Genomic DNA, 24870 nt, shown 5'->3' on the forward strand with positions numbered 1-24870 from the left:
TGCCCTTTGTTCAGACCAGTAAGATTCCTTGGTGCCTGTGAGCAACTAGCCAGGCTCTTGGCCTTAGCTGCCTCTGGTGCGGGGGCGGTGTGTGTGTGTGTAAACGAGGAGTTTTAAGGCCCAGCACTTCAGAAATATTCCCACCCGGTGGCTCCAGGACTTGGAGTTGACCAGGAAGGATTTGCACGACTGTGTAAGACACCCTCAAAACCGCCCCTACCGTGGCTTTCCCAAAAGGAAAGCCTTTTCCTCCCACATCCCAGTGCCCCCCCTTTCCAGGTCGGTCCCTCCCTCCGAGCCGCCTCTTCTCTGAGTCATTTCCCCTTTCCCGCCCCAAAGACCTTGGCTCCCTCTCCGTATCCCTTCCCTCTGGCAGGAAATAGAGGAAGGGCCAACTGGCTTTGGGAACCAGGTGAGCGCTTTTCCCAGCGATGAGAAACGCCCCCTCTCCCCAACATCCCGTTCGGAGGGAGAGGAAATTGAGAGAGTTCCCTCTGCCCAAGTGGCTAGCTGCCCTGTCCTATAAGCGCCCTGGTGGCCAAGCGCGCGAGGTGCCACACCCCGCCCGGTGTCTCCTGGGATGTGAGGAGGAAGTGGCGGCCCAGTCAGACGGGCCTGTGGAGCTGCCGCCAGCTCAGGCGGGGTGAGCTGAGCGCGCTGGTGCGGCAACTCGGCGCCCGGAGAAGCTGGGCAGCAGGGGAAGTCCGGCCCCGCCAGCCCCCCAGGAGCCCTGAGCTGGAAGCAGGAGATGCGCGTGCGGAGGGGTGGGCAGAGGCGCCTGGGCGCGAGGAATAAGTGAGTGTGAAGGGGCGTGCGGGACGCGCGCGCGCACGCTGGCGCAGCAACTTTTCGGGCGGTGTGTATATGCAGAGCTGTGCGTGGAGAATGGCAGCGTGTGCGCGGAGCGCGTGCGTGTGGGGTACGTGCGTGTGGGGTGCTTGCGTATAGGCGTGCGTCAGGGGGAGGGGAAAACGGAAAGGACTGCTGGCTGACGCCGGGGGTGGGACTGACACTGCGTGCGTGCGGGACTGAGGTAAAGATGTCAGAGAAGCTCGGGCTGGCAGAGCCTAAAGTCGTGACTCTTAACTTGCCATTTCTCAGGTGGGGAGGGAGGGAAGACATGACCCCTTTGAAAATCGGGGAAAATTACTGACCATCTCCTTAAAACAACAACACCCCCCCCCCAAAAAAAAAAAAAAAACTCCACACGGTTTGCATATAAGCATAGAGGGCTCCTGGGCCCGCGGACGGCCATCTGTGGCCACTCATATCATGGCTTCAAGGGGTAGAAACCCCAAATAGGTCCCTTTAGATTGTGTGAGAGGAGGAAGGGGACAGGTGACTGAGCCGTCGCCGGCTCTGCGGGCCCGCCGCGGGCTCCGCGTGACTTCGAGGCTGGGTTTGCTATGCCTCCGGGTCCTGGTGCCCTCAGAGATGGGTGACAAGGCGGGATGACACGCTCTGCCTTCTCCCCTCCCGCCCAGTGAACGACTACGGAAGGGGATCTCGTGGCCATCCTTTAAAGCCAGGACACAGGAGCGGGGGTGGGAGGGGGTGGGGCGGACGACGATCTCACTAGCCTCAGACCTGCTGGTCAGCGCCTTGCTAAGTTGGCGCTTTGGGGGAAAAGAGACTAAAAGGAGACCAGCGGGCTTGAGGTCTGAGCCCATCTTTGTCATTAATTAACCTTGGGACCCTAAGCCATTGTCTTCATCTTCCTGGGTATCACTTTCCTCATCTATAAAACGGGGTAGTCGCTCACGGGGTTGTTGGGAGTGTAACTAACACTACACTAAATTCCCAGCACATGGAAGTATTTAATAAATGGCAGCAAAAGTAGAAATATATATCTTTCCAGAGAAGTTAAACATCTTATTCTGGAAAAATGTATAAACTGGTGATCTATTTTTTGGTCTCTTCTAGGCACACCTAGTTGTGCCATCTTCTTCATACAAAGCCCACCAAGCCTATCCTGTAAAGTCACAGGGCTGAAGTAAGTGGGATTTTATTTTGAATTCTTTGCCACATTCAGGGAGATAATAATTAGTCCACCATCAGCTCTCACCTGGATTGCTGCATTGGTATTCAAGCCTTCACAATTGCCCTCTTTCCTCCCATGGTTCATTTTCCCTGTTGTAGTTAGAGTTACCTTTCCCTCTGTGACAAAATAACCTACTGACTGATTCAGAGTACTGACTGCTGTGGGGTCACATCCCAGCTCCACCCTGCTCCACCACTTTCTGGTTGTGTGACCTTGAACAAATTACTTCCCCTCTTTAAGAATCTTTTCCTTTAAAAGAAGAATCCTTTCCCTAATCCATAAAAGGGGACACTGGTAGTCTCTACCTCATTTAGGAGTTGTGAGAAGTTACAAAGTTAATGCATGCAGAGTGGCCCATAGTAAATGCTCAGTAAAATGGTAGATTAAAAATGGTAAGAGCAGTGAGGCTGCTAATTAGAGAGTGGTTACAGTGGTGTACTATGGAGACTAGACTGGCTACAGAGTAAAACCGAGGAGGTAATGACCTGGAGAATGGGAGAAATCAAAGGATGGAGATCTTAATGAGTGGGTATTCTGAGCACCAACAAGTAACAAGAGTGGGAGGTTATAGCCAGAGATTGAGATAGTGGAGTTCAGGAATTCTAAAGTGGAATGGTCCCATGTTTAGCAGATGGTCTGGAACACTAGTGGCTAGAAATGGCAAGTGAAGTGACATGTAATCAGGGATTGTAGAAGTAGAGATCAAGGTACAATGAGGGTAGATCAAGGGACAATTGGGTGAGTGATCCATAGTCATTGAGTTTGCTTATATGATGGCAGGGGTTTTTTAATTATTAATTAATTAATTAATTTTTATTGGGGTTCAATTTGCCAACATATGGCATAACACCCATGGGGAAGAAAATGGAGCTAGTGCCAAAGTCAAAGTCCACTCTGATGAACAAGAAGCAGTCATTTCTTTTGCAGATATTTGCTAAGCTCTTGCTAGATATCAGGATATGACAAGACAGACAAAAATCCTCCTCTCGTGGAGCTTCCTGTCTAGAGAGAGTGATAATTGGAATTAATAATCCCACCCTATAAATAGAAGACTGCAAACTGTGAGAAGAGCTATGAAGGAAAAAGAAGGGTTCCATTAGGGCTTATGGAGGGCTTATGGAAGACCTGACCCTGTGTCAGGGAAGGCTTCCTTGAGGAAATGATGAGAACTGAAGGATCAATTGGGGTAGATGGAGGTGGATGAGGGGTGCCTGAAGTGTCCCAAGTAGAGGGAAAAAGTAGCCTGTGCAGAGACCGGAAGCTAGAACAGTATAAAGGACTTGAAGAACTGATAGGCATCTCCTGTGCCTAGGGCATATAAAGCAAGGGGGAGAGCTGAGCTTGAATGGCAAGTTTTCTTAATTATTTTAGGTTTTATTCTAGGAGCAGCGGGAATACTCCTCTTAAAAGAGTTTTAAGTAGCTGAATGACATAATCAGATTTCTCTGTATTTGTATGTTAATTATTTCCCCCCAGTTTGATTCAGATCTGATTGATATATAACATTGTATAAGTTTAGGGTGTAGAACATAATAATTTGATATATGTATATATATATATATATATGGCAAAATTTTTACAATATTTCTTAAGTAAGACATACCTATATGCTCATTATAAAAAATAATCAAATACAAGAGTATGTAAATTGTGAAAGTCCAGTTTGTATTTTTGTGTGTGTACATTAGAATATATGTATGTATATGCACACATATGATACATGTATACTTTTATTGTATTTGTATACAATATAGTTATATATATAAAATAGCAACTGGCTTTTTCTACTTAATGTGTCTGACTCTTTCCATGTATTTATTTTTTTTAAGTTTTTATTTGAGACAGAGAGAACAAGCTGGGGGAGAAGCAGAGGGAGAGGGGAAAGCAGACTTCCCTCTGAGCAGGGAGCCTGATGTGGGGCTCGATCCTAGGACCCTGGAATCATGACTTGAGCCAAAGGCAGCCACTTAACCGACTGAGCCACTCAGGCACCCCTCATGTCTTTATTTTTAAATTATTCAATAATAAATATATATTATTTATATTATATATATTATTCATGGTAAAAGATCAGAACAATATAGAGTCTACGGTATCTTTTCCATGCATTTATATTAAAAATAAGTACTTATATGGAATTTTTTACATAACTGGACTCATTCATATTGTTATGCTGATTTTAAATTTCTTATTTTTGTACTTAATTCACATTTGACATGTGAATATATACATTTTTCTTTCAAAGGAATAGAACGTTAAAGGGAGGGCTAAAACCTCTGTCATAATTGATTTCCTCCCTGCCTCTCCTCTACTCACTGTTTGTTTAGCTTATCTTCTCTTAAACCTTTTTCTATTCATTTGCAAACGTTCTCTCTCTCTCCCTTCCCCTTCCTCTCTCTCTCTTTCATGTACACAGAATATACAGTATTACTTAGTGTTATTAAAAGATATAAATTGGGCAGCCCTGGTGGCTCAGCAATTTAGCACTGCCATCAGCCCAGGGCGTGATCCTGGAGACACGAGATTGATTCCCACCTTGGGCTCCCTGCATGGAGCCTGCTTCCCTCTGCCTCTCTCTCTCTCTCTCTCTCTCTCTCTCTCTCTCTCTCTCTCTCTCTCTCTGTGTGTCTCTCATGAATAAATAAATAAAATCTTAAAAAAATAAATAAAAGATATAAATTGTATCATGCTTCTATGTATTGCTCTGCTACTTGCTGCTTTCACTCAACATTATGTCTGAAAATTTTTCATGTTAGTACATATAAATTTAACTTGTTCTTTTTCACTGTTGCATAGTGTTCTGCAGAACAGATAGGCTACAATTTTTACAGCAATTTCCCCACTGACTCGGTTATTTACAACTTTTTGCTAATATAAAATGTGATACAATGTAAATCTTTGTACATGCCTCTCTCTTTCCTTTCTCTACTGACTTCTAAATGCTATCTTTAGTCAATACTAGATTTTTAATATGTATTAGATTTATTTCAGGATTCTCTATTTGGTTCAGCTGATCCATTTATTTATACCTGCATCATACCACATTTTTAATTTCTATAGTTTTATGTAACATGTTTGATATCTAGCATGGGAAAGAGCTTTCTTTTTTTCTTCAAATATTTTGTTATTCTTGCATGTTTACCTTTTTATATGGATATTATAGTGGGATCATCTTACCCATATAGAATCTTATTGGGATTTTTGTTGACATTGCATTGAGTTTACAGATTTAACTGGGGAGAATTTGCATCTTTATTACGTCTTCCTTTTTTATGAATAAACATGGTATGGCTCTCCATTTATTCAAATTTTTAGTTCTTTAGTAATGTTTTATGATTTTCTCCATAAATGTCTTGAACATATCTTGTTTGGATCATTTCTAGCGCCCAACCGCTGAGCCACCCAGGCGTCCCTCTAGATACTTTATAGTTTTTGTTACTACTATTAACAGGATTTTTTTCTTTCATTTTATAATTATTATAGGTGTATAAGAAAACTATTGAGTTTTGTGTGAAATCATGTGTGTCCAGCAAATTTACTTAATTCTATTTTATTTCTAATAGTTTGTTAATTGATTCTATTGGATTTTCTAGTTAGGCATACAGATTATGTGCAAATATTGATAGTTTTGTCTCTTTGTCTTCAACCTGTATTCTATGTGCATTGTTTTTGCCTGAATGCATTGGCTAGGACCCTGTATAAGATTGAATAGTAGCAATGATATCAGACATCCTTATCTTATCCTTCCCTTTAATAGGAGTGCTTCTAAGTGAAATAAATCAGAGAAAGACAAATACCGTATGATCTCAGTTATATGTGGAATTTAAGAAAGAACACAGATGAACATATGGGAAGGGTGAAAATTAAAAAAGGAAAGAGGGAAACAAACCATAAGTGACTTAACGACAGAGCAAACTGAGGGTTGATTGAGGGAGGAGATAGAGGGGGAAAGGGCTTAGATAGGTGATGCGTATTAATGAGGGCACTTGTGATGAGCCCTGGATGTTGTATGTAAGTGGTGAATCACTGAATTCTACTCCAGAAACCAATATTGCATTGTATGTTAACTAACAAAGTTTAAGTTTAAAAAAATAGGAATGCTTCTAAAATGCTTATGGTGGGTTTTTGGCAATTGCTCTTTATTAACTACATTTTCTTTATGGCTTACTTTTTGGGGGCTTATTTTTTAAAAGAAAGAATGGATATGAAAGTTTGTCATTTGCTTTTTTACCTGTAAGGTGGACATTTAGGTTTTTCTCCTTTAAATTGTTAAAGCATTGAATTGAATTGCATTGATAGTGTTTTAAAAACTTTCAGTTACGGGGACATCTGGGTGGCTCAGTGGTTGAGCATCTGACTTTGGCTCAGGGCATGACCCCGAGGCCCTGGGATCAAGTCCTATATTGGGCACCTCACAGGGAGCCTGCTTCTCTCTGTACCTGTGTCTCTGCCTCTCTCTGTGTGTGTCTCTCTCATGAATAAATAAAAATTTTTTAAAAACTTTCAGTTATGAAAATTTCCAAACATAAATAACAGTAGAGAACAAAATAAACCCCATGTACCCATAATTCAACTTCAGTAGCAACATTTGTCCTACTTGGTTCAGCTATCCCCACCCCCCTTTTCTACTGGGATGTTTTAGGCTAATCATGAATGTTATCTGACTTCATTCCTAAATATTTCAGTGTGCATCACAAAAAATTATAGCACAAACAAATCTTCTCGTACAATCATAATGCCATTATCACACTAAAACCCAACACCCATACAAATTTTCCCGATTGTCTAAAATATATTTTTATCCTTGGGGTTTGTTCCAGTCAGGATCCAACCAAGGTTAACTTGTTGTACTAAGTTTCCTAGCAACTAACTTGTTGCATAAGTTTCTTTCAAGTTTTTAAAAAAGCTAAGACAGAGCAATACCTCCTCTTTTTTATTTTCATGCCATTGGTTTGTTGAAGATACTTCCAGTTGTCCTGTAGACTCTCTCACAACATGGATTTGACTAATTACTTCCTTGAAGTGCTCTTTTATTTATTTTTATATTGCCTATATTCCTTGTTTACTGGAAGTTAGAGCTAAACACTTTTTTTTGTTTTTTGTTTTTTTGTTTTTTTAGAGCTAAACACTTGATTAGAGTCTTTATTATTATTTGGTGAGACTGTCTCATAGTTGATACTGTGTACTTCCTTTTACAGAGTTTTCTCGTCTTTTAGTAATACTGAAAGAGAATAGAAATGATGATAGTCTTATCCCTTCAGTGTAATATTCTCCATCATCTTTTCACCTAATGGCTTTACCATCCATTTGGTTAACTGTTATCTGAAACAGTTATTTTGTTAAGGATTTCAAAGTAACGATTCTATCATTCTTTCAGCATTTGTTGGCTAGCATACCACTCTTTAAGAACTATCCCTCATCTACTATGGCTATTTGGTAAGCCTAAAATACAGGTCCTATAGGAAAGACAGGATAAATGCTTAACTCTTTCCCTGTAATTGTTAATTTTCCAAGTAAGGAGTTGGTGCCCTGTTGCCCATTAACAGACGTGTAAATGTAAAATATCCCTTTTTTCCTAGGATTAATGTATGATTAATGATGTATCTTTTTAAATATACTATAGAATTTGAGGGACTAATTTAGCAGTTTTGTATCTGTCTTCACAAAGGAGATGTAGCATTGATCCTCCACCTGGGGCTGAAGCACCCCTCTAGCAGGCATTTGGAAATGTTTGGAAGTCCTTTAGTTGTCAGTATGTGTGTGGGGGGGGTGGGGGGGGGATCCTACTGGTATTTAGTAGATGAGGACCAGGAATGCTAAAGGAAGAATTGTCCTACCAAAAATGCCATTTGCACACCTGTAAAAAGAAATGATGGCCTATAGTTTTCCTGTGCTTGTTTGATTTTGATATTAAGGTTATGCATTTTTTTATATCTAAGTTCATAAGTGAGATGGGTCTATAATTTCTTTCCTTTTAGTAGTCAATTTTGATATGAAGGTGATATTAGCCTTATGACTGTATGGTGTCATTTCCATTCTATTACTTTGCTATGGAAAATTTATATAAAGTTTGATTAATCTGTTCCTAAACAACTGGTCAAACTCTCCCACAAAGGTTTTTGGGATGGTGACTTTTGAAGTAGATTATTATCATTTCACATCTTCTATGATTAATTGGTCTATTTAAGTTTTTTATTTCTTAAGCCAACTTTAGTTATTTATTTTCTTGGGAAATATCCATATCACCTAGCTTTAAGTTGTTGGTATAAAAGTTATACATAGAAAAAACATAGGACATAGTACTTCTAAAAAGTAATTTTCTGATCATTTTTAAATCTCCATTTTTGTAACTTGGCTCCCTTTTATTTAATTTGTGCCTTCTTTTTGAAATAATACTTGCTAAAAGATTGTCCATTTTATTAGTCTTATTTATTATTTTTTTAATTTTTAAAAATATTTTTATTTATTTGAGAGAGAGAGAGCATAAGTGGGGGGAGGGGAGGAACAGAGGGAGAGGAAGTAGCAGACTCTCTCTGCTGAGCAGGGAGGCAGATGTGGGGCTCCTGGGATCATGACCGGAGCCTAAGGCAGACACTTAACTGACTGAGCCACCCAAGCACTCTATAGTCTTTTTTTTTTTAATTTAAATTCAATTAGCCAACATATAGTACATACTTAGTTTCAGATGTGATCTTTTTCTTTTTAAATGTTTTACTTATATGAGAGAGAGAGAGAGAGAGCGTGAGCAGGAGGAGGGGCAGAGGGAGAGGGAGAGGGACAGGCAGATTCCCCACAGAGGGCAGAGCCAGACACGGGGCTCCATCTCAGGACCCTGAGATCATGACCTGAGCTGAAGTCAGGACTTAACTGACTGAGCCCAGGGACGCAGGAGCCCCTTCATTAGTCTTTTCAAAGAACTAGCATTTCCTTTTATTGATCTACTCTATTCTTATTGTTTGCTTTCTATTCCAGTAATTATTGATTTTTAACTGAGATATAATTAGCATACATTATATTAATTTCAGGTGTATAACATAATGATTCAATATTTGTGTATATTGTGAAATGATCACCACAGCAAGTCTAGTTAATACCTATCACCAAAAATAATAATACCTATCACCATACAGAATTGTTTTTCTTATGATGAGAACTTTTAAGATCTACTCTCTTAATAATTTTCATATATGCAATTCAGTATTATTAACTATAGTCACCATGCTATGCATTACATCCCCATGACTTATTTATTTTATAACTGGAAGTTGGTACCTTTTGACTCCCTTCACTCATTTCACCTACCCCTTATCCACTGCCTCTAGCAACCACCAATCTGTCTCTGTATCTGTGGACTAGTTTTTTGTTTTGTGTTATATTCCACATATAAGTGAGATCATATAGTTTTTGTCTTTCTCTGTCTGACTTACTTAACTTAGCATAATGCCCTCAAGGTCTATCCATGTTGCTGAAAATGGCAGGTGTTTGTTTGCAGGGAGAGAAGGAAGATAGAGGCAGACTACCTCAGATTGGTAGGTGGCAGGTTTAATAAGCAAGGAAGCTTATGTGTGAGGCTTGTCTTGGGCAGCTGCAAGAGGAGTAGATCTTCACACTTGCCCACCAGAATCTTAAGTTTATATAGAGGCCTCAAGGGGTTTTAGTCATGTATACCATCTAGATGGGCTCAACAACACTTTACTCTCTCTCAAGACTATGTCCTTGGAACAGCTTCTGAGAGTGGGGAAGGCAAATGGAATGCACATTCTAAGGATGGGGGAGGGAGTAAGGAGGTCACATCCTCTTGATGACTTCCTGCAACAGCAAGATTTCTTTTTTATGGCTGAATAATATTCCATTATCTATCTCCTTTAGCATGCATAGTGAAATACAAGAATCATGTGTTTTATTGGATGAGTTTTGATAACTGGCATAACCAAAACCTCTATCAAGATACAGAACATTTCTGTCATATCAAAGAATTCCTCTTTTGCAGTTAATCCTCATCTCCTCTTCCTCACCAGAAGTAGTCACTATTCTGATTTATTGTGATAGATTAGTTTTGCACATTTTAGAAATTCGTATAAATGGGATTACACAAAACATACTCTTTTGTGTAAAGCTCTCTCTGCATGGTTCATTCACATTGTTGCTTGTATCAATACTTCATTCCTTTTTATTATTGAATAACGCTATTGTATGGATAGATCACAGTTTGCTTATACATTCTTATGTTGATGGATACCTGGGCTGTTTCTAGTATGGGCTATTGTGAATAAAACTGCTGTAGACATTCTTGTGTAATTATTTTGTGAAAAAATGTATATATATTGCAGTGGGGAGTGGTAAATATCTAGGAATGAAATTTATGGGTCATAGAATAGGTGTATGTTTTGTTTTATGTGAAACTGCTATATCTTTGTATCATTTTTCTCTCCCACCAACATCCTTATAAGCATTTGGCAGGGTCTATTTTATTAATATTAACCATTCTGGTGGGTATGAAGTGGAACCTCACTGTAGTTTTTATTTGCATTTCCTTAATAACTAATGACGTTGAGCATCTTTTCATGTGCTATTATTGGCCATTTGTATATCTTCCTTTGTGAAAGGTTTATTCAAATATTTTGCTCATTTTCTTTTTTTCTCTCAATTCCTAGCAAACACTAAATGTAATTTCTATGACTATGAATAATATTTCGTTGTGAGTATATACCACATTTTGCTTATTAATTCATCAGCTGATGGACAATAGGGTTGTTTCCACATTTCTGCTATTGAGTATAGTGCTGCTATGAATATCCTTGTGCAAATTTTTGTGTTAAATACCTGTTTTCAGTTCTTTTGGATATATATGTGGGAGTGGAATTGCCAGGTAATATGTTATTTGTATGTTTAACTTATTGAGGTACTGCCAAATGTTTCCACAGTGGCTGCACCATTTTATATTCCCATGAGCAATATATGAGGGTTCCAGTTTCTCCATATCCTTACCATTTTCCATTTTTAAAATTATAGCCATACTAGTGAATGTGAAGTGAATTTATTACTCAGTTATAAATAGGAATGAAGTGTGGATACATTGCTATAACATGGATGAACCTTGAAAACATTATGCTAAGTGAAAAAAGCCAGATAAAAGACACCATTATTGTACTATTCTATTTATATGAAACATCCAGAATAGGCAAATCCTTAGAGATAGGAAGTAGAATTGTGGTTTCTAAAGAATGTGGGGTGGGGAGAATGGGCAGTGTTTGCTTAATGGGCACAGTGTCTTTTTGGGGGTGATAAAACTGTTCTGGAATTAGATAGTGATGGTTGTAAAACTTTGTGAAGACACTACAAATCATTGAATTGTATACTTTAAAAGGGTGAATTTTATGATATGTGAATTAAATACCAATTTTTAAAAGTACAGTCTCATTTTAGCCCTGGAGGTGAGATTTGATGTTAAATTTGTAGCAGTTCTTTCCTATTTTTAGCAACATGGATACCATGTAGAGTCACCATGAAAAGTTGTAGTTTGTTGACTGAAAAGGCATAGGGCCAAGCATCTGAGTAGGGACTGAAATTAGCGCATATTCTGCTGTCTAACTTGTGTTCCTAGCTTGGTGCTGCTCCAGCCCAGAGAAGGAAACACCATTTTACCATTTTGTAATTCAGCCGCCCAGAGGAGACATCTTACTTTGATTTGTCTCCTTGGAGAGGGCATCTTGTACTACTTTGCATTAAAGATGCGATATGTTCTAGTGGAGATCCTAGTACAATAGACACTGCTTTGCTATCCTGGAATTTGAGCCATCTCACAGCCTTTTACTCAGCCTAATAACCAGTTATAAAATATCCCCATAATTCCCCAAAGGTCTGTTGACTGTAACTCACTTTCTGGTACAATTTCTATGTCAGGATTTTTTAGCCACAGGCAATAGAACTTGGTTCTGAGTAACTTAAGCAAAGATAGGAATTTGGGGAAGACTACTGGAGTTGATCAAAACCAAAGGAAATGCTGAAAAACAAAGCCTCAAGGAGGTCCAGAACTAAGAAAGCTTGGAGCATTTGGGTGGCAGAACTTCAGGACTTGTAAGTCTCCACTCAGGCTTTTAAATTCAGGCAAAGAGAATCTGATTATACCACTAAGAGGGATAGAGTTTCTCATTAGAACACAGATCAGTGAAAGAATGCTGGAGGAACCAAATAAAAGCTATGAAAGGAAATAAAAAGACAGATGTCAACATCTAAGTGGGGGTGGTGGTGTTGTGTTGAAGAAGCCTTCAGATGTATGAACATAGATTGCAGAGTAGAAGGCTACTGCGATAAAGAATTAGAGGTTGTAAGGACGATTGAAATAATGAACATGATTGAAATTTCCCAGGAAGAGAGTAAATGACCAATGCCATCCCTTCAGCATCATTACCTGAGGGCAAGAACACTTCTTGGAGCAATTTGTAACTGGAGGATTGTTTCTATGTTTTGGAGGACATGATATTCCTAGTAATTGGGGAAAAAATCCAGGGCATAGGACTATAGCTCTATGCTGGGAACATTCCATCTCGTAAGAATGAAGTTGTTATGTGGAGATCTTAAAGGAATGTAACTTCTGTCAGTTATAATAAATGCCAGCTTATTTTCCCTCTTATATTGTACTTGGTCATGTGCTAAATGTTTTATGTATGTTGCCTTATTTAATCCTCACAACACATTAATGAAGTTATTATTATCACCATATTTTATAGATGGGTTACTGTAGTCTCAGAGTTTAAGCAATTTATTCAACATATTGCTAGAAAGCAGTGGAAATGGAGTTTAAGGTCTACATGAGTTCAAAGTAATTTCTATTCCATATCAAATGATACAGCAATGCCAATATTAGCTATAGTTTAGGATTATTGAGCCTCTGCTGCATACCGTGTAATGTACTGGAGACCTTATATGCATTATCTCATTTAATGCTCATAATAACCTTATAAGGAGGGTGCCTGGGTGGCTCAGTTGGTTAAGCGCCTGCCTTCAGCTCAAATCATGATCTCAGGATCCTGGGATCGAGCCCCCTATTGGGCGCCCCATTCAATGGGGAGTCTGCTTCTCCCTCTCCCCCTGTCTCTCCCCCTGCTCGTGCTCTTTCTCTATCAAATAAGTAAATAAAAATCTTTAAAAAAATAACCTTATAAGGAAAGTACTATTGTTATTCCTATTTAACAGTTGCAGAATCTGAGGCTTAGAGATATTAATTCAATAGTTGTCACATCATAAGTGGTAGTCAGAGCTTGAACACTTCTATTTGATTCCAAAGCCTGTGTGCTTTACCAATAAACTCTCCTCTATCAAAAATAACTGAATCTAGAATCGTGGCTCTCTTCCCTGACTGTGTATTAGAATCACCTGGGGAGCTTTGAAAAAAAAGTCAATACCAAATCTCATCATCAAAAATTCTGATTTAATTTATCAGGAATGCAGACTTGGCCTTGGATTTTTTTTAAAAAACGCTTTTATTCATTCATCCCAATTTTTTCAATAAGCATATGTTTATCTTTAAAAGATTTTTGAATTTTTATTTATCTATTTAAAAGAGAGAGAGAGAACAAGCAGCGGGGAGAGGGAGAAGCAGGTTCCCTATTCAGCAGGAGGCCTGACGTGGGACTCAATCTCAAGACCCTGGGATCATGACCTGAGCCAAAGGCAGATGCGTTACCAGCTGAGCCACCCAGGTGCTCCTGTTCAATGAATATTTAATGTCTTCTTTATGCTAAATACTTTCTAGGTATTTACTTCCTAGCAGGATGTATCAGTTAGGTATTGTCACAATGATACGTAACACAACGATAAAATCTTAGTGGCATGAAAAACTAAGAACTTATTAAGTACTTATTCTCACATTTCTGGAGCCTAGCCAGGATTCAAGCTGATTAAGCAGAGCTTTGTTGGGCAACTCTGATTTAGGTTGGGATGACAACTTTTCGTGCTTCAGGACTGAGTAAACTGGTATGGCTCTGTTTCATGCATTTCTCCTTAGACCAGTGGACTAGTTGGCACTTGTGTCTCTCATGGCTCATCTCATGCCAGTGGGAGAATTGCAAGAGGGAGCATGTCCAACTGTGCAAGCATATTTCAAGCCCCTGCTTAAGTTACATCTGTGTGTACTTTATTAGCCAAAGCAAGTCTCAAGGCTGAGCGCAAACACAAGAGCTGGGAAAATAAGCCTCACTTCTGCTGTGTAGACTTGCAAAGTTCATGGCAAAGGTTGAGAATTGGGGCCAATACTTCAATTTAGGTGGGAAAGAATGAAAATGAATTATAAGCATTATACATAAGAAAATTATCAAGTGTGTTATAAAGTGATAAGTAATATTGCAAAAAAAATTATGGAGGGTGGTATGAAGGTAATTTTAATGTGCAGCTAGGACTGAGAACCACTGATCTTACAATGTTCAACCTGGAGAGAAACCTGGGCAAACATTCCCTCAGCCATTGTGAAAATGATAAAACAGACCCAGAAAGAATTTTACTCAAGGTCATATGTCCATTGTTCTAGAAATGGAACTAGGGCCTATATCTCCTAATACTATAGATTGTTTCTCTCATACCACAGTATTCCAATCTAAGGTCTTAGAATTCTTCTAGAATTCTTCTATCATTGTGAAAATGATAAAACAGATCCAGAAAGAATTTTACTCAAGGTCCATAGGTCTATAGTTATAGAAATGGAACTAGGGCCTATATCTCCTAATACTATAGATTGTTTCTCTTATACCACAGTATTCCAATCTAAGGTCTTAGAATTCTTCCTTTATTAATGGCACCAAAAATATGTTGTGGAAAGACACAGTCATTCTTTTTTATCTTGACCCTAGACATTAGAGGTGTTTTCTCTAAATCCTGTGCTTCTCTTAGTAACCCAATTCAGAGCCCAATTTCACATTTCCCATATTTGTACTGTTCAAAAGTTTACAGACATTCTACCTTCTTTTAGTTTTTCTCCTCTTCAAGTTAAAGACTGTTGGTTTTGATCTTTCTTCATGTGATCCCGTAGTCCCACCCTAGCAAATCTACTTGATTATTGGGCCTTCTCTCTTCCCTAACTCTATAGTGCCTGGAGTAGTCTTTCTTGAGTTCCTTTTTACTTTGAGCTTCCACTAGGCCTTTCAGTCATCATTTCTGTTTTGGATTACAGTCTTCTTGATTTGCCAGGATGACCAGTCAAAAGAAAAGAAAAGATATGGAACCTGCCTGTACTTGGAGTTTATTATCTGAACAGAAAGGTGAGTAACTGAATGAGGTAAGAGATGGTATAATATAGATAATCCTGTTCATTCTTTTTCTCCTACTTCTCCTCGTGGACTTTGGGATTTTTGGGGGGAATCTTTAACATTGTGTTGCAGTGTATAGGTTTGTGTATATTGAGATGCTACATGGATACAGTATTTACCCATTAATAATCTCTTAAAAATGTCTCCACAATTTTTGTGTTTTCCAAAATGAGGAAAAAGAAAAGAGAAGAAGCAACTGTGGTTTCTACTGTTTTCCATGATCCCAAAAGCATTTATAATCTTAAAAGACTCAAGTCTCTCCCTTTACTGTAACCACAGATTTTCACAGGAGGCAGCACAAAAGAGCAAAGAGTGAAGATTGCTGGAGTCCTTCCCCTTGTGGCTGATTCCTGAGCTCCAAGAAATATTTAGTTATGGGGAATAGAAACTGATTATCATCAGCAGACCACTCACTTGCCTGCCCATTTCTGTGACATTGTTATATCTACCTCTCCAGACTCTGCTTCCTCCCATCCACATTTTCATACCTTCTCCCAAGTATAAGTCCCACTCTTGCTTTTAAAGGTGTGCATGTACTAAAAAGCTATAGGAATGTGGAGGCTGTGTGTGTGTGTGTGTGTGTGTGTGTGTGTGTGTATGCATGCATGCACATGTGCCTATATTTGTGTATTTCTATCTATATATCTATATATGTGTTTGGGTTGAATGTGTATATGTATTCAAATCTTAAATCATTGTATATATGTTACACTAACATCAGCAGTGCCTTATTTCTCACTAATAAATTAAGCTCAAAACAATCTCCAACAGAAGCAATAGGCTAATGCTCAATGGAAAGCAAAATACCAGAAATAGTCACTTCAAATAATGTGTGCTGCTTTAAGTTAATGCCTAAAATTTTCCTTACAGAGCATAAAAATGTAAATGTTTATACCCTAAATATATGTGTGTGAAGGTCTCAGTTAAAAAATAATTTTGTGGGTGAGTTAGAATAGATGTGAGGTGACTTTCTTCCTTGTATTTCTGTCTGGGGGAACAGCAGGAATGGCTGAAACAATGTGGCTAAATTTCTGTATATTTCGTGTTTTAATTGGAAGGTGTATTTGTGCTTCTCTTAATCTCAACTCTTTCCTCCCACAGCTGCTTCAAATTCTCAGTCTCCATCTTCATGGAAAGAATTCAGAGGTAGATGTCTTCTCTCTTTTACTTTTGTTTTGTTTTGTTTTGTGAAAAGTGCCTCCTAAAAACCTGGCTTCTCATCCACATTCCACTCCCATTTCTTCCCCCATATTCATTAGACAGTAACCATTGATTTTTTGGAGGGGGTAATATCTATGAAGCTCTAAATTGCCATAACATATAGACTTTTATAACATATAGAATACATATTTGAATACTAGGAGGACCACTGATGGTCGTCAGGTACCAGATGTACAGAGCTTTTTTTTTGTTTTTTTTTTGTTTTTTTTTTTTTTGTACAGAGCTTTATGGCTAGAACAGACCTGTCTGTTTTAGGAGTGATCTAAATTGAGGCCAGCAAATTACAGCCAGTGGGCCAAATCAAACTAGGGACCTGTTTTTGTAAATAAAGTTTTATTAGAAGCAGCCATGCCCGCTCATTTACATATTGTGTATGGCTACCTTCAAGCTTAGATGGCAGAGTTGAATAACTGCAACAGAGACCCAAAAGCCTAAACTCCAGAATTTTACAGAGGAAGTTTGCCAACACTTATCTAGATTAGGATTTCTCACGCAGTTCTACAGAGCACCGTTGTCCAGGCGGTGATAACTTTGCTTGTAGGAAGGGGTTCTATAGTCATTTGAGACCAGAAATGCTGGATTAAACCAAGTTAATTAGCCTATTTATTTATTTTTACTGTAGGCCATTTCAGATCCTTTGATATGCTAACATGCATTGAGAAACTCTAAAAGGAGATAAAGGGTGCATTCCCCTTAACTTATTTGACCACTGGACATCTTTCCCACAGCTTTTTAAATATCTTGCAAAATAGTGTTCCAAGGAACGCTTATTTGGGAAATGCTAGCTTAGACATTCACTTAACAGAAGTTTGAACTTGATAACTGACTCCTTGGATTATTTTTTCTAGTTGCAGAAAGTGAAAAGCTGTATAGTATGGTATTTAAGCACACAGACCATGGCTTTAGACAAACCTTAATCTTAATTAAGTCTCTACCATTGGACAAGTTATCTAATGTAATAATCAGGACTGGCTACATAATTGATGGGATGTGGTGTAAAATGAAAAGGCAGGACCCCTTATTCAAAAGTATTAAGAATTTCAAGATAGCAACAGCAGAACATTATACCAATGGGTCCTTCCGAGCATAAGACATGTGCAGATTGTACACCCATGAACACATAAGCCTGGTTATAAATTTCAATTTCCTCAGCTATAAAATGTGGATAATACCTACTTCTGGGATTATGCTAAGTATTAAATCAGAAATGCATATAAAGAGCTAGTAAAGTATCTGGCACAGAGTGGGAGTAACAAATGACTTGTTTTTAATTCAAAAGCATTTATAGCTATATGCAATAATTATTGAGTGTCTACTATATGCCAGGCACCATGCTAGGTACTTAACGTATTATGGTGAAGAATACAAATAAGGTCCTTATCTTCATGTAGATTATTGTTTAGTGGGAAAGCAGATAATGAAAAAATAAATAGGACAACTATAAATTGTGATAAGAGCTGTAAAGAGGAGACAGAGTGAGGGGAAAGGCAATAATAGAGAGGACATGATTTTAAATTGAGTGGTCAGGCAAATCCTTTTCTAGGAAGTAATGTTTAAGTTGAAATCTGAAGGATGAGAAGAAGCTCTCCATGAGAAGAGCAGGAAGAGTGTTCCAGGCAGAGAGAATAGCTAGTGGAAAGGCCCTGAAGTGAGAAATAACATAGCATTTGTGAGAAACTGAAACCAGGCTAATGTGGCTTGAGCCTAGGGACTGAGAAGGAGAGTGATTCATGGTATACCTTGTAAGATAAGATAAGAGTTTGAGATTTCATATGAAGTGCAATGAAAAGCTCTTGAAAGGTTTTGGGCATGGCAGTCACATGATATAATTGGTATTTTTAGAAGATCATATTGGCTTCTGTGTGAAGGGGAGCCATAGATAAGCTAGAGTAGATGAGTAGGAGGCTATTTTAGCAGTCCAGGAAAGACTTGATAGTGCCCTGTACTTGGGTGGTATTTGAGGATGTAATGATAAATGAAAGGATTGGAGGCTTATTTTGGAGGTATATCTAATAGGCCTTACTAATTGATTGGATTTGGAGGATTCAAGAGAAGGAAAAGAAATAAAGAATGACTCTTAACATTTTTCTGAGCCACTTGGTGGCACCATTTAACTGAGATGAGATGCCTGGGGAGGATTTTTTTTGGGGGTGGGGGTGGACACCCATGTAGAAATCAACAGCTCAGCTTTAGACATGTAAAATTGGAGGACCTATTAAGATGTCCCAAGTGGAGAGGGTGGTATGAGTTATAGCTGTTTGTGTTGTCTAGGATTCTGTGATTACTAACTCTTGGTGTCACCTCATTAGATTACCAGGAAATGTTTAGAAAACATCTAAAAGAAAAATACCTAAACATAGGAGCCCATAAATGTTATCACCATGGCAAACATATAGAGTCACGACTGCTTGTTGTAAAAGAACATGGTATATCAGAAAAGACACCGTGTGGGATTCCTCAACAAGATAATTTTATTGATATGGAACACGTATTTGATCCTGATGAAGAGGGCTCCAGCTCATCCCAAACTGTGGTGCTTCAGGGATGTGCGGGGATTGGAAAAACAGCTGTAGTGCACAAGTTCATGTATGACTGGGCAGCAGGAATGGTTACTCCAGGCAGGTTTGACTATCTCATCTATGTAAACTGCAGAGAAATAAACAGTATTGCTAACCTTAGTGCCGCTGACCTGATCACTAACACTTTCCAAGATATAGATGGACCAATCCTGGACGTTATTCCTATGTATCCAGAGAAGCTTCTGTTCATTCTTGATGGATTTCCTGAGCTTCAGTGCCCTGTAGATAACCAGGAAGAGGATCTTAGTGCTAATCCCCAGGAGAAGAAGCCAGTAGAGACCCTCTTATGTAGTTTTGTGAGGAAAAAACTGTTCCCTGAATCTTCCCTGCTGATAACTGCCCGGCCTACAACCATGAAGAAGCTCCACTCTCTGTTAAAACAACATATCCAGGCAGAGATTGTATGGTTTACAGATGCTGAAAAGAGAGCATATTTCTTGAGTCAGTTTTCAGGTGCTACTGTAGCAATGAAGGTCTTTTATGAGCTGCAACAAAATGAAAGCCTTGACATTATGTCGTCTCTTCCCATCATCTCCTGGATGATCTGCAGGGTCCTGCAGTCACAGGGAGATGGCGACAGGACTCTTATGAGGTCACTTCAGACCGTGACTGATGTGTATCTGTTTTACTTCTCCAAGTGCCTTAAAACCCTTACAGGCATCTCAGTGTGGAAGGGACAGAGTTGCCTGTGGGGCCTTTGCTCTTTGGCTGCAGATGGACTGCAGAACCAGCAGGTCCTATTTGAAGTCAGTGACCTCAGGAGACATGGGATAGGAATATATGATATGAATTGCACTTTTCTAAATCACTTTTTGAAAAAAGTTAAAGGAAGTGCCAGTGTCTACACTTTCCTTCACTTCAGTTTCCAAGAGTTCTTGACTGCTGTGTTCTATGTCCTGAAGAATGATAGCAACTGGATGTTTTTTGGTCAAGTGGGAAAAACGTGGCAAGAAATATTCCAACAATATGGAAAAGGGTTTTCATCACTAACGATACAGTTCTTATTTGGCCTCTTACATAAAGGAAAGGGAAAGGCTGTGGAAACTATTTTTGGAAGAAAAATCTCTCCAGGACTTCGAGAAGAGTTATTGAAGTGGACTGAGAAAGAAATAAAGGATAAATCTTCTAGGTTACAGATTGAGCCAATGGACTTGTTTCATTGTTTGTATGAGATTCAGGAAGAGGAATATACAAAAGGGATAATTGATGATTTACAGTCAATTATATTGCTTCAACCTACCTATACAAAAATGGACATTCTGGCTATGTCATTCTGTGTAAAAAGCAGTCACAATCACCTGTCAGTGTCCCTGAAATGTCAGCACCTACTTGGATTTGAGGAGGAAGAGCGAGCCTCTGCATTCATACCACCAGCTTCGGCACTTAATCAGTGAGTATATTAATGTCTATTCTCCCATGTTTTGGCCTTTAGAAACAATGGGCATTCTAGTTTATTTCAAGTAGTCAGGCACATGATCATTTTTACAATTATTGATAAATCTCTGCTTTCCATATTTTATGTCAGTCAATCTAATAAGGATTTATTGAATATCGGTCACATACTGAATGCTAGCCTAAGTAGACAATGAGGAAAGTTAACATTTCTGAGCACTTACTATGTGCCAGGCACTGTGCTAGCCACTATAAGTGTGTGTGTATATTAGTCTTCACTGTCACTCTGTGAATGTGCTTTATAAAGTGTTATGAGCATATAAGTCATCAAGATTATCATTGAGGACTCTGCTATTTTGGTGTTGATGACTATTCTAGAAAAGGTGGTAAGCTTAACATTGAATTGGTCATCACTCTCCTCTACACATACTTCATCACTGAGGCCTCAAAGAGCTCCAGGTTAGTGAGGGCCAGAACTGCACTCCTGTGTATATTGCTGTAAAGCTGGGGCTTTTTCTACCAGGCTTGCACCTTTACAAAGGGTTCAGAGAGGCTTAGGTAAACCACTTAAATAATACAGATTCTATATACTAAAAATAGAGTTACACTGACTTACTGACTAAAGCAGCCAAGAATATTTGTACCTGTGTTATCTAGAAAATGTCACTGGTCGTAAGTCTGTTCTCAGTACTTGGGTTAAGATGGACATTGCTGGGGTGCCTGGGTGGCTCAGTTGGTTAAGTGTCTGACTCTTGATTTCAGCTCAGGTCACCATCTCAGGGTTGTGATATGGAGCCACACATTGGGCTCTGCACTGAGTGTGGAGCCTGCTTAAGATCGTCTCTTTTCTTCTGCCCTTCCCTCCCTTGTGTGCTCTGTCTCTCAAAAAGAAAAAAAAAAGAAAAAAAGAAAAGAAAGAAAAGAAAAAATATGGACATTGCAACTCTTTTAGTTGTGGGACCAGCTGAGGGGTAGGGGACCTTAAGAAGAAGCGAGTGGGCAGAAATCTGTACTTGGGAGAGAGCTAACCCTAGTCTTTTCTTTGATACTTTTATTTCCTCATTGAGAAGTAGCATAGAAGTAGAAATGGGCATGGGATATGTGTGTTTGAGGGAAGTGGGAAGGGGAAGGGAAGTGCAGCAAGAGTTATGTTCAGGACTAGAGTGGAAGGGGTAGAAGTTACATGGACTTGGAATTACCAAGGACCTTGGCTACTGTGTCTTGACAAGTTCTTGACAGCTTCAACCCAACTGTATATTGTAGAGTAAAATAATGGCCAAATACATAGAGAATTTTTAAACACTGAAAGAAACAAAAAGGGGTCCCTGGTTCATTCTGAATTTCCAGAAAATCAGCCTTAAATGAAGCCTCTGTCTTAGCCCTATTGCCTTTATGAGGGCTTAAACTTTCTTCAAAATTTAACCGAAAATATTCCTTTCATAAGCATGGTGACTGAGAGTTTACTATTGAACTTTTCTAGTTGCTTTTTTTTTTTTGTTCGAGTATAATTAATATACAGTGTTGTATCAGTTTCAGGTATACTATATGGTGATTCAATGGTTGTATCCATTTCTCATTGCTTGTCAAGAGAAGTGTACTCTTAATCCCCTTTACCTATTTCACCCATCCTCCACCCACCTCTCCTCTGGCAATCACCAATTAGTTCTCTGTATTTTGAGTCTGCTTATTTTTTTTCTTTCCTCATTTTATTTCTTAAATTAGCATATGAGTGAAATTGTGTGGCATTTGTCTTTCTGATTTCTTTCACTTAGCATAATACCCTCTACGTCCATCCACATTGTTGCAAAATGGCAAGATTTCATTCTTTTTTATGGCTAGCATTCCATTGTATATATTTGCCACATCTTCTTTATCCATCCATTGGTGGACACTTGGGCTCCTTCCATAAAAAATGTGGCTGTTGTAAATAATGCTGCTATAAACATAGGGGTGCATATATATTTTTGAATTAGTGTTTTTTTCTTTGGGTGTTCTTCAAAAAACTAAAAATAGAAGTACCATAAGAACTCTTCTAGTTTTCGGTGATTGTTAATTTTTCTATTAGTACTGGCAACCAAGCAATAGTTGTATTATAAAGATAGCTTGGGCAAGTCATTTGACTTGTCTCAGCCATCTGCAAAATGGTGATTAAAATTTCCATTATTGCATTGAGGACCAGCTAAGATGATCTGTATATGGCAAGTGCTTACGTTGGTGCCTGACACACAGTGACATAGCTTGGGCTTTGAAGTGAGACCTGAGTGCTGACTTTCCTACTATTCCTACCTATGTGACCTTAGGCAAAAACCGTAACTTTTTTTGTGCCTTAATTACCTTATCTGCAAAATGGGGTAATGCCGCTTAAGGCTTTTGGAAGAGTCAAATGAATACTAGTATGGTAAGAGAAGCCAAAATTAGCCTATTACTTAAATTTTTAATTATTTGGTTTTAAATTATTTTTGCTTTTTCATCTCTTTTAGGTCCTCACAGCTGTGCAATCTGCCAGCATCTCGGCTACAATTGCTCTGCCAAGCACTGTGTAATCCATACTGTAAAATCAAAGACCTGAAGTAAGTTGAACTTCTCTTTATAATACTCAGGTATTTGCAAGGTAGAGATGGAGCCGCTAGAAATTGCACTCCCAGCTGACCAGACCTGAAAGCAAAATAGAACTAGTGCTCAGCTTCTCCATAGCAGAACAGCAACTGAGAAGATATGCTACAAACCTAGAAGGAGTAGAGAATCAGGCACAGATCCCTGCCAGCCCCTCCAGCCTCTTCCCCTTTTGTATGTGCTATTTTTGCCATAGCGAGTAGGTGGCAGATTAAAACATCCAAAAGATTTGTGTCTGGCACACCTCCTGGACCTACCCCCTTCTCCCTGGTTGTCACTGTCGTCCTCCTTGGTTTTCTTTGTTGGGTCCTATCCCACTTAGTGCTGCTCAGTGATCTTTTTCTCTCCCACGGTGCCTCACCTCCATCTGCTGTAGTTATTTCCCAGAGTGCCATTGCTCAGAAGCTTCCCACCCGCACCGTGACTGTCATTTCTTGTTCTTTCAGGTGTCTTTCTGCTTATCAGCCCACATCAGGAGCACACAAGCAGGAGCCCCCTTGTTTCCAAATCCCTCACCACAGAGCAGTGTCTGTTCTCCTTCCCTCCTGTCTGAGGAAGAGGTGACCTTTCCAAATCTACCCAAGCCAGTAAATAACACTTTTTTGGGTATTTTTGTAAGCATTTATTTTACTTTACACAACACAGAAATATATGAAAATCTAAAAGCCCTCCACCCCACTGTCCCAAATCCCACCCCACTTTATATCCCCAGCACCTCACCTGCCGCTTACTGTCCCAACTCTGATCTTACCCTCACTAGGTAATTCCTTGTTTGCTAAATGTCTTTCCAGATATTTTTTCTATGCTTTTTCAAACATTAATCTAGAACATAAGGCACACATAAATCTATAATATACATATGCAGAGTTACAGAACTTTGGGGAGTTTTGTTTCACACACACACACAAAATTGGCTGTCATAAAAAAAATTGGCTGTCATATTTTTTTTCATTGAATAGTTCAGTGGATAATGCCTCCAATAGAATAGGCAGAGTCTATCTCCTTATATATATTATGTTTTTAGGCTTTCTTCAGCTGTTTCCTTCCCCATAGTTCAAGTTTCTCCCACATTCCAAAGAACTCTCTTTCAGCCCTGTGTCCTACCCCCACTCCTTCCCTTCATAGCCTGGAGTCCTTAGAGGGCTCCCCATAACTGCACTTTCTTGCTTCCTATTTATTCCCCAGTCCTTGTGCTTTGGCTTCTGTCCCTCCCCAGCCCAGATCTGCTCAAAGATCAAAAGTGAATACCAGACCCAGTGAACCCTTTTCACTTCCTATCTATCTTAGGCCTCCCCTGTAGCTCTGGGCATTGCTGAGGATGCTCTCCTTGCAACTTTCTCCCCTCCCCTGCCCCCATCTTCACTATCCCTAAAGACCTCCTTGCTTCCATGGTTATCAAACAGTGGCAGTTTTGCTCTCTGGTGGACAAGTAGCAATATCTGGCAACATTTTTGGTTGTTACAACTTAGGGGTAGAGAGAGTTAGGCGTCTAATGGGTAGATGCCAGGGATTCTGCCAAACATCCTGCAGTGTACTGGACAGCCCCCTGCAACAAATAATTATTCATTCTCAAGTGTCGAGAGTGATGAGGCTGGGAAACCCTGCCCTAGAAAGACGTAAAGAAGCCCAGAGATATTTCTGAAAATGCAGGTTAGGGACCTTGCCCCCAACCCTGATGATTGTCCACACCTGCCCCAATAGGAGACAGCCCAGAATCACAACC

The 24870-nt window shown here is 39.3% G+C and overlaps 1 protein-coding gene across 5 annotated transcripts in view; it reads left to right on the top strand.

Moving 5' to 3' along the window:
- Positions 1 to 338: 338 nt before the first annotated feature.
- The window catches only part of LOC102157101 (NACHT, LRR and PYD domains-containing protein 12), a 41669-nt gene continuing 17137 nt past the window's right edge, over positions 339 to 24870 (top strand). Inside the window, exons 1-5 of one of the 5 annotated variants that reach the window (XM_038588035.1) lie at positions 339 to 412; positions 15207 to 15294; positions 16444 to 16488; positions 18873 to 20532; positions 23015 to 23104. In XM_038588035.1, the coding sequence (XP_038443963.1) occupies positions 15225 to 15294; positions 16444 to 16488; positions 18873 to 20532; positions 23015 to 23104 (1865 nt within the window). In that variant the 5' untranslated portion in view covers positions 339 to 412; positions 15207 to 15224. Of the gene's footprint in view, positions 413 to 505; positions 796 to 967; positions 1034 to 1947; positions 1994 to 15206; positions 15295 to 16443; positions 16489 to 18872; positions 20533 to 23014; positions 23105 to 24870 lie in introns of those variants that run through there. The other 4 variants (XM_038588033.1, XM_038588034.1, XM_038588037.1 and 1 more) reach the window with 4 other exon arrangements.

The sequence above is a fragment of the Canis lupus genome, chromosome X (assembly GCF_011100685.1).
Source record: "Canis lupus familiaris isolate Mischka breed German Shepherd chromosome X, alternate assembly UU_Cfam_GSD_1.0, whole genome shotgun sequence".
Classification (NCBI taxonomy): Eukaryota; Metazoa; Chordata; class Mammalia; order Carnivora; family Canidae; genus Canis; species Canis lupus.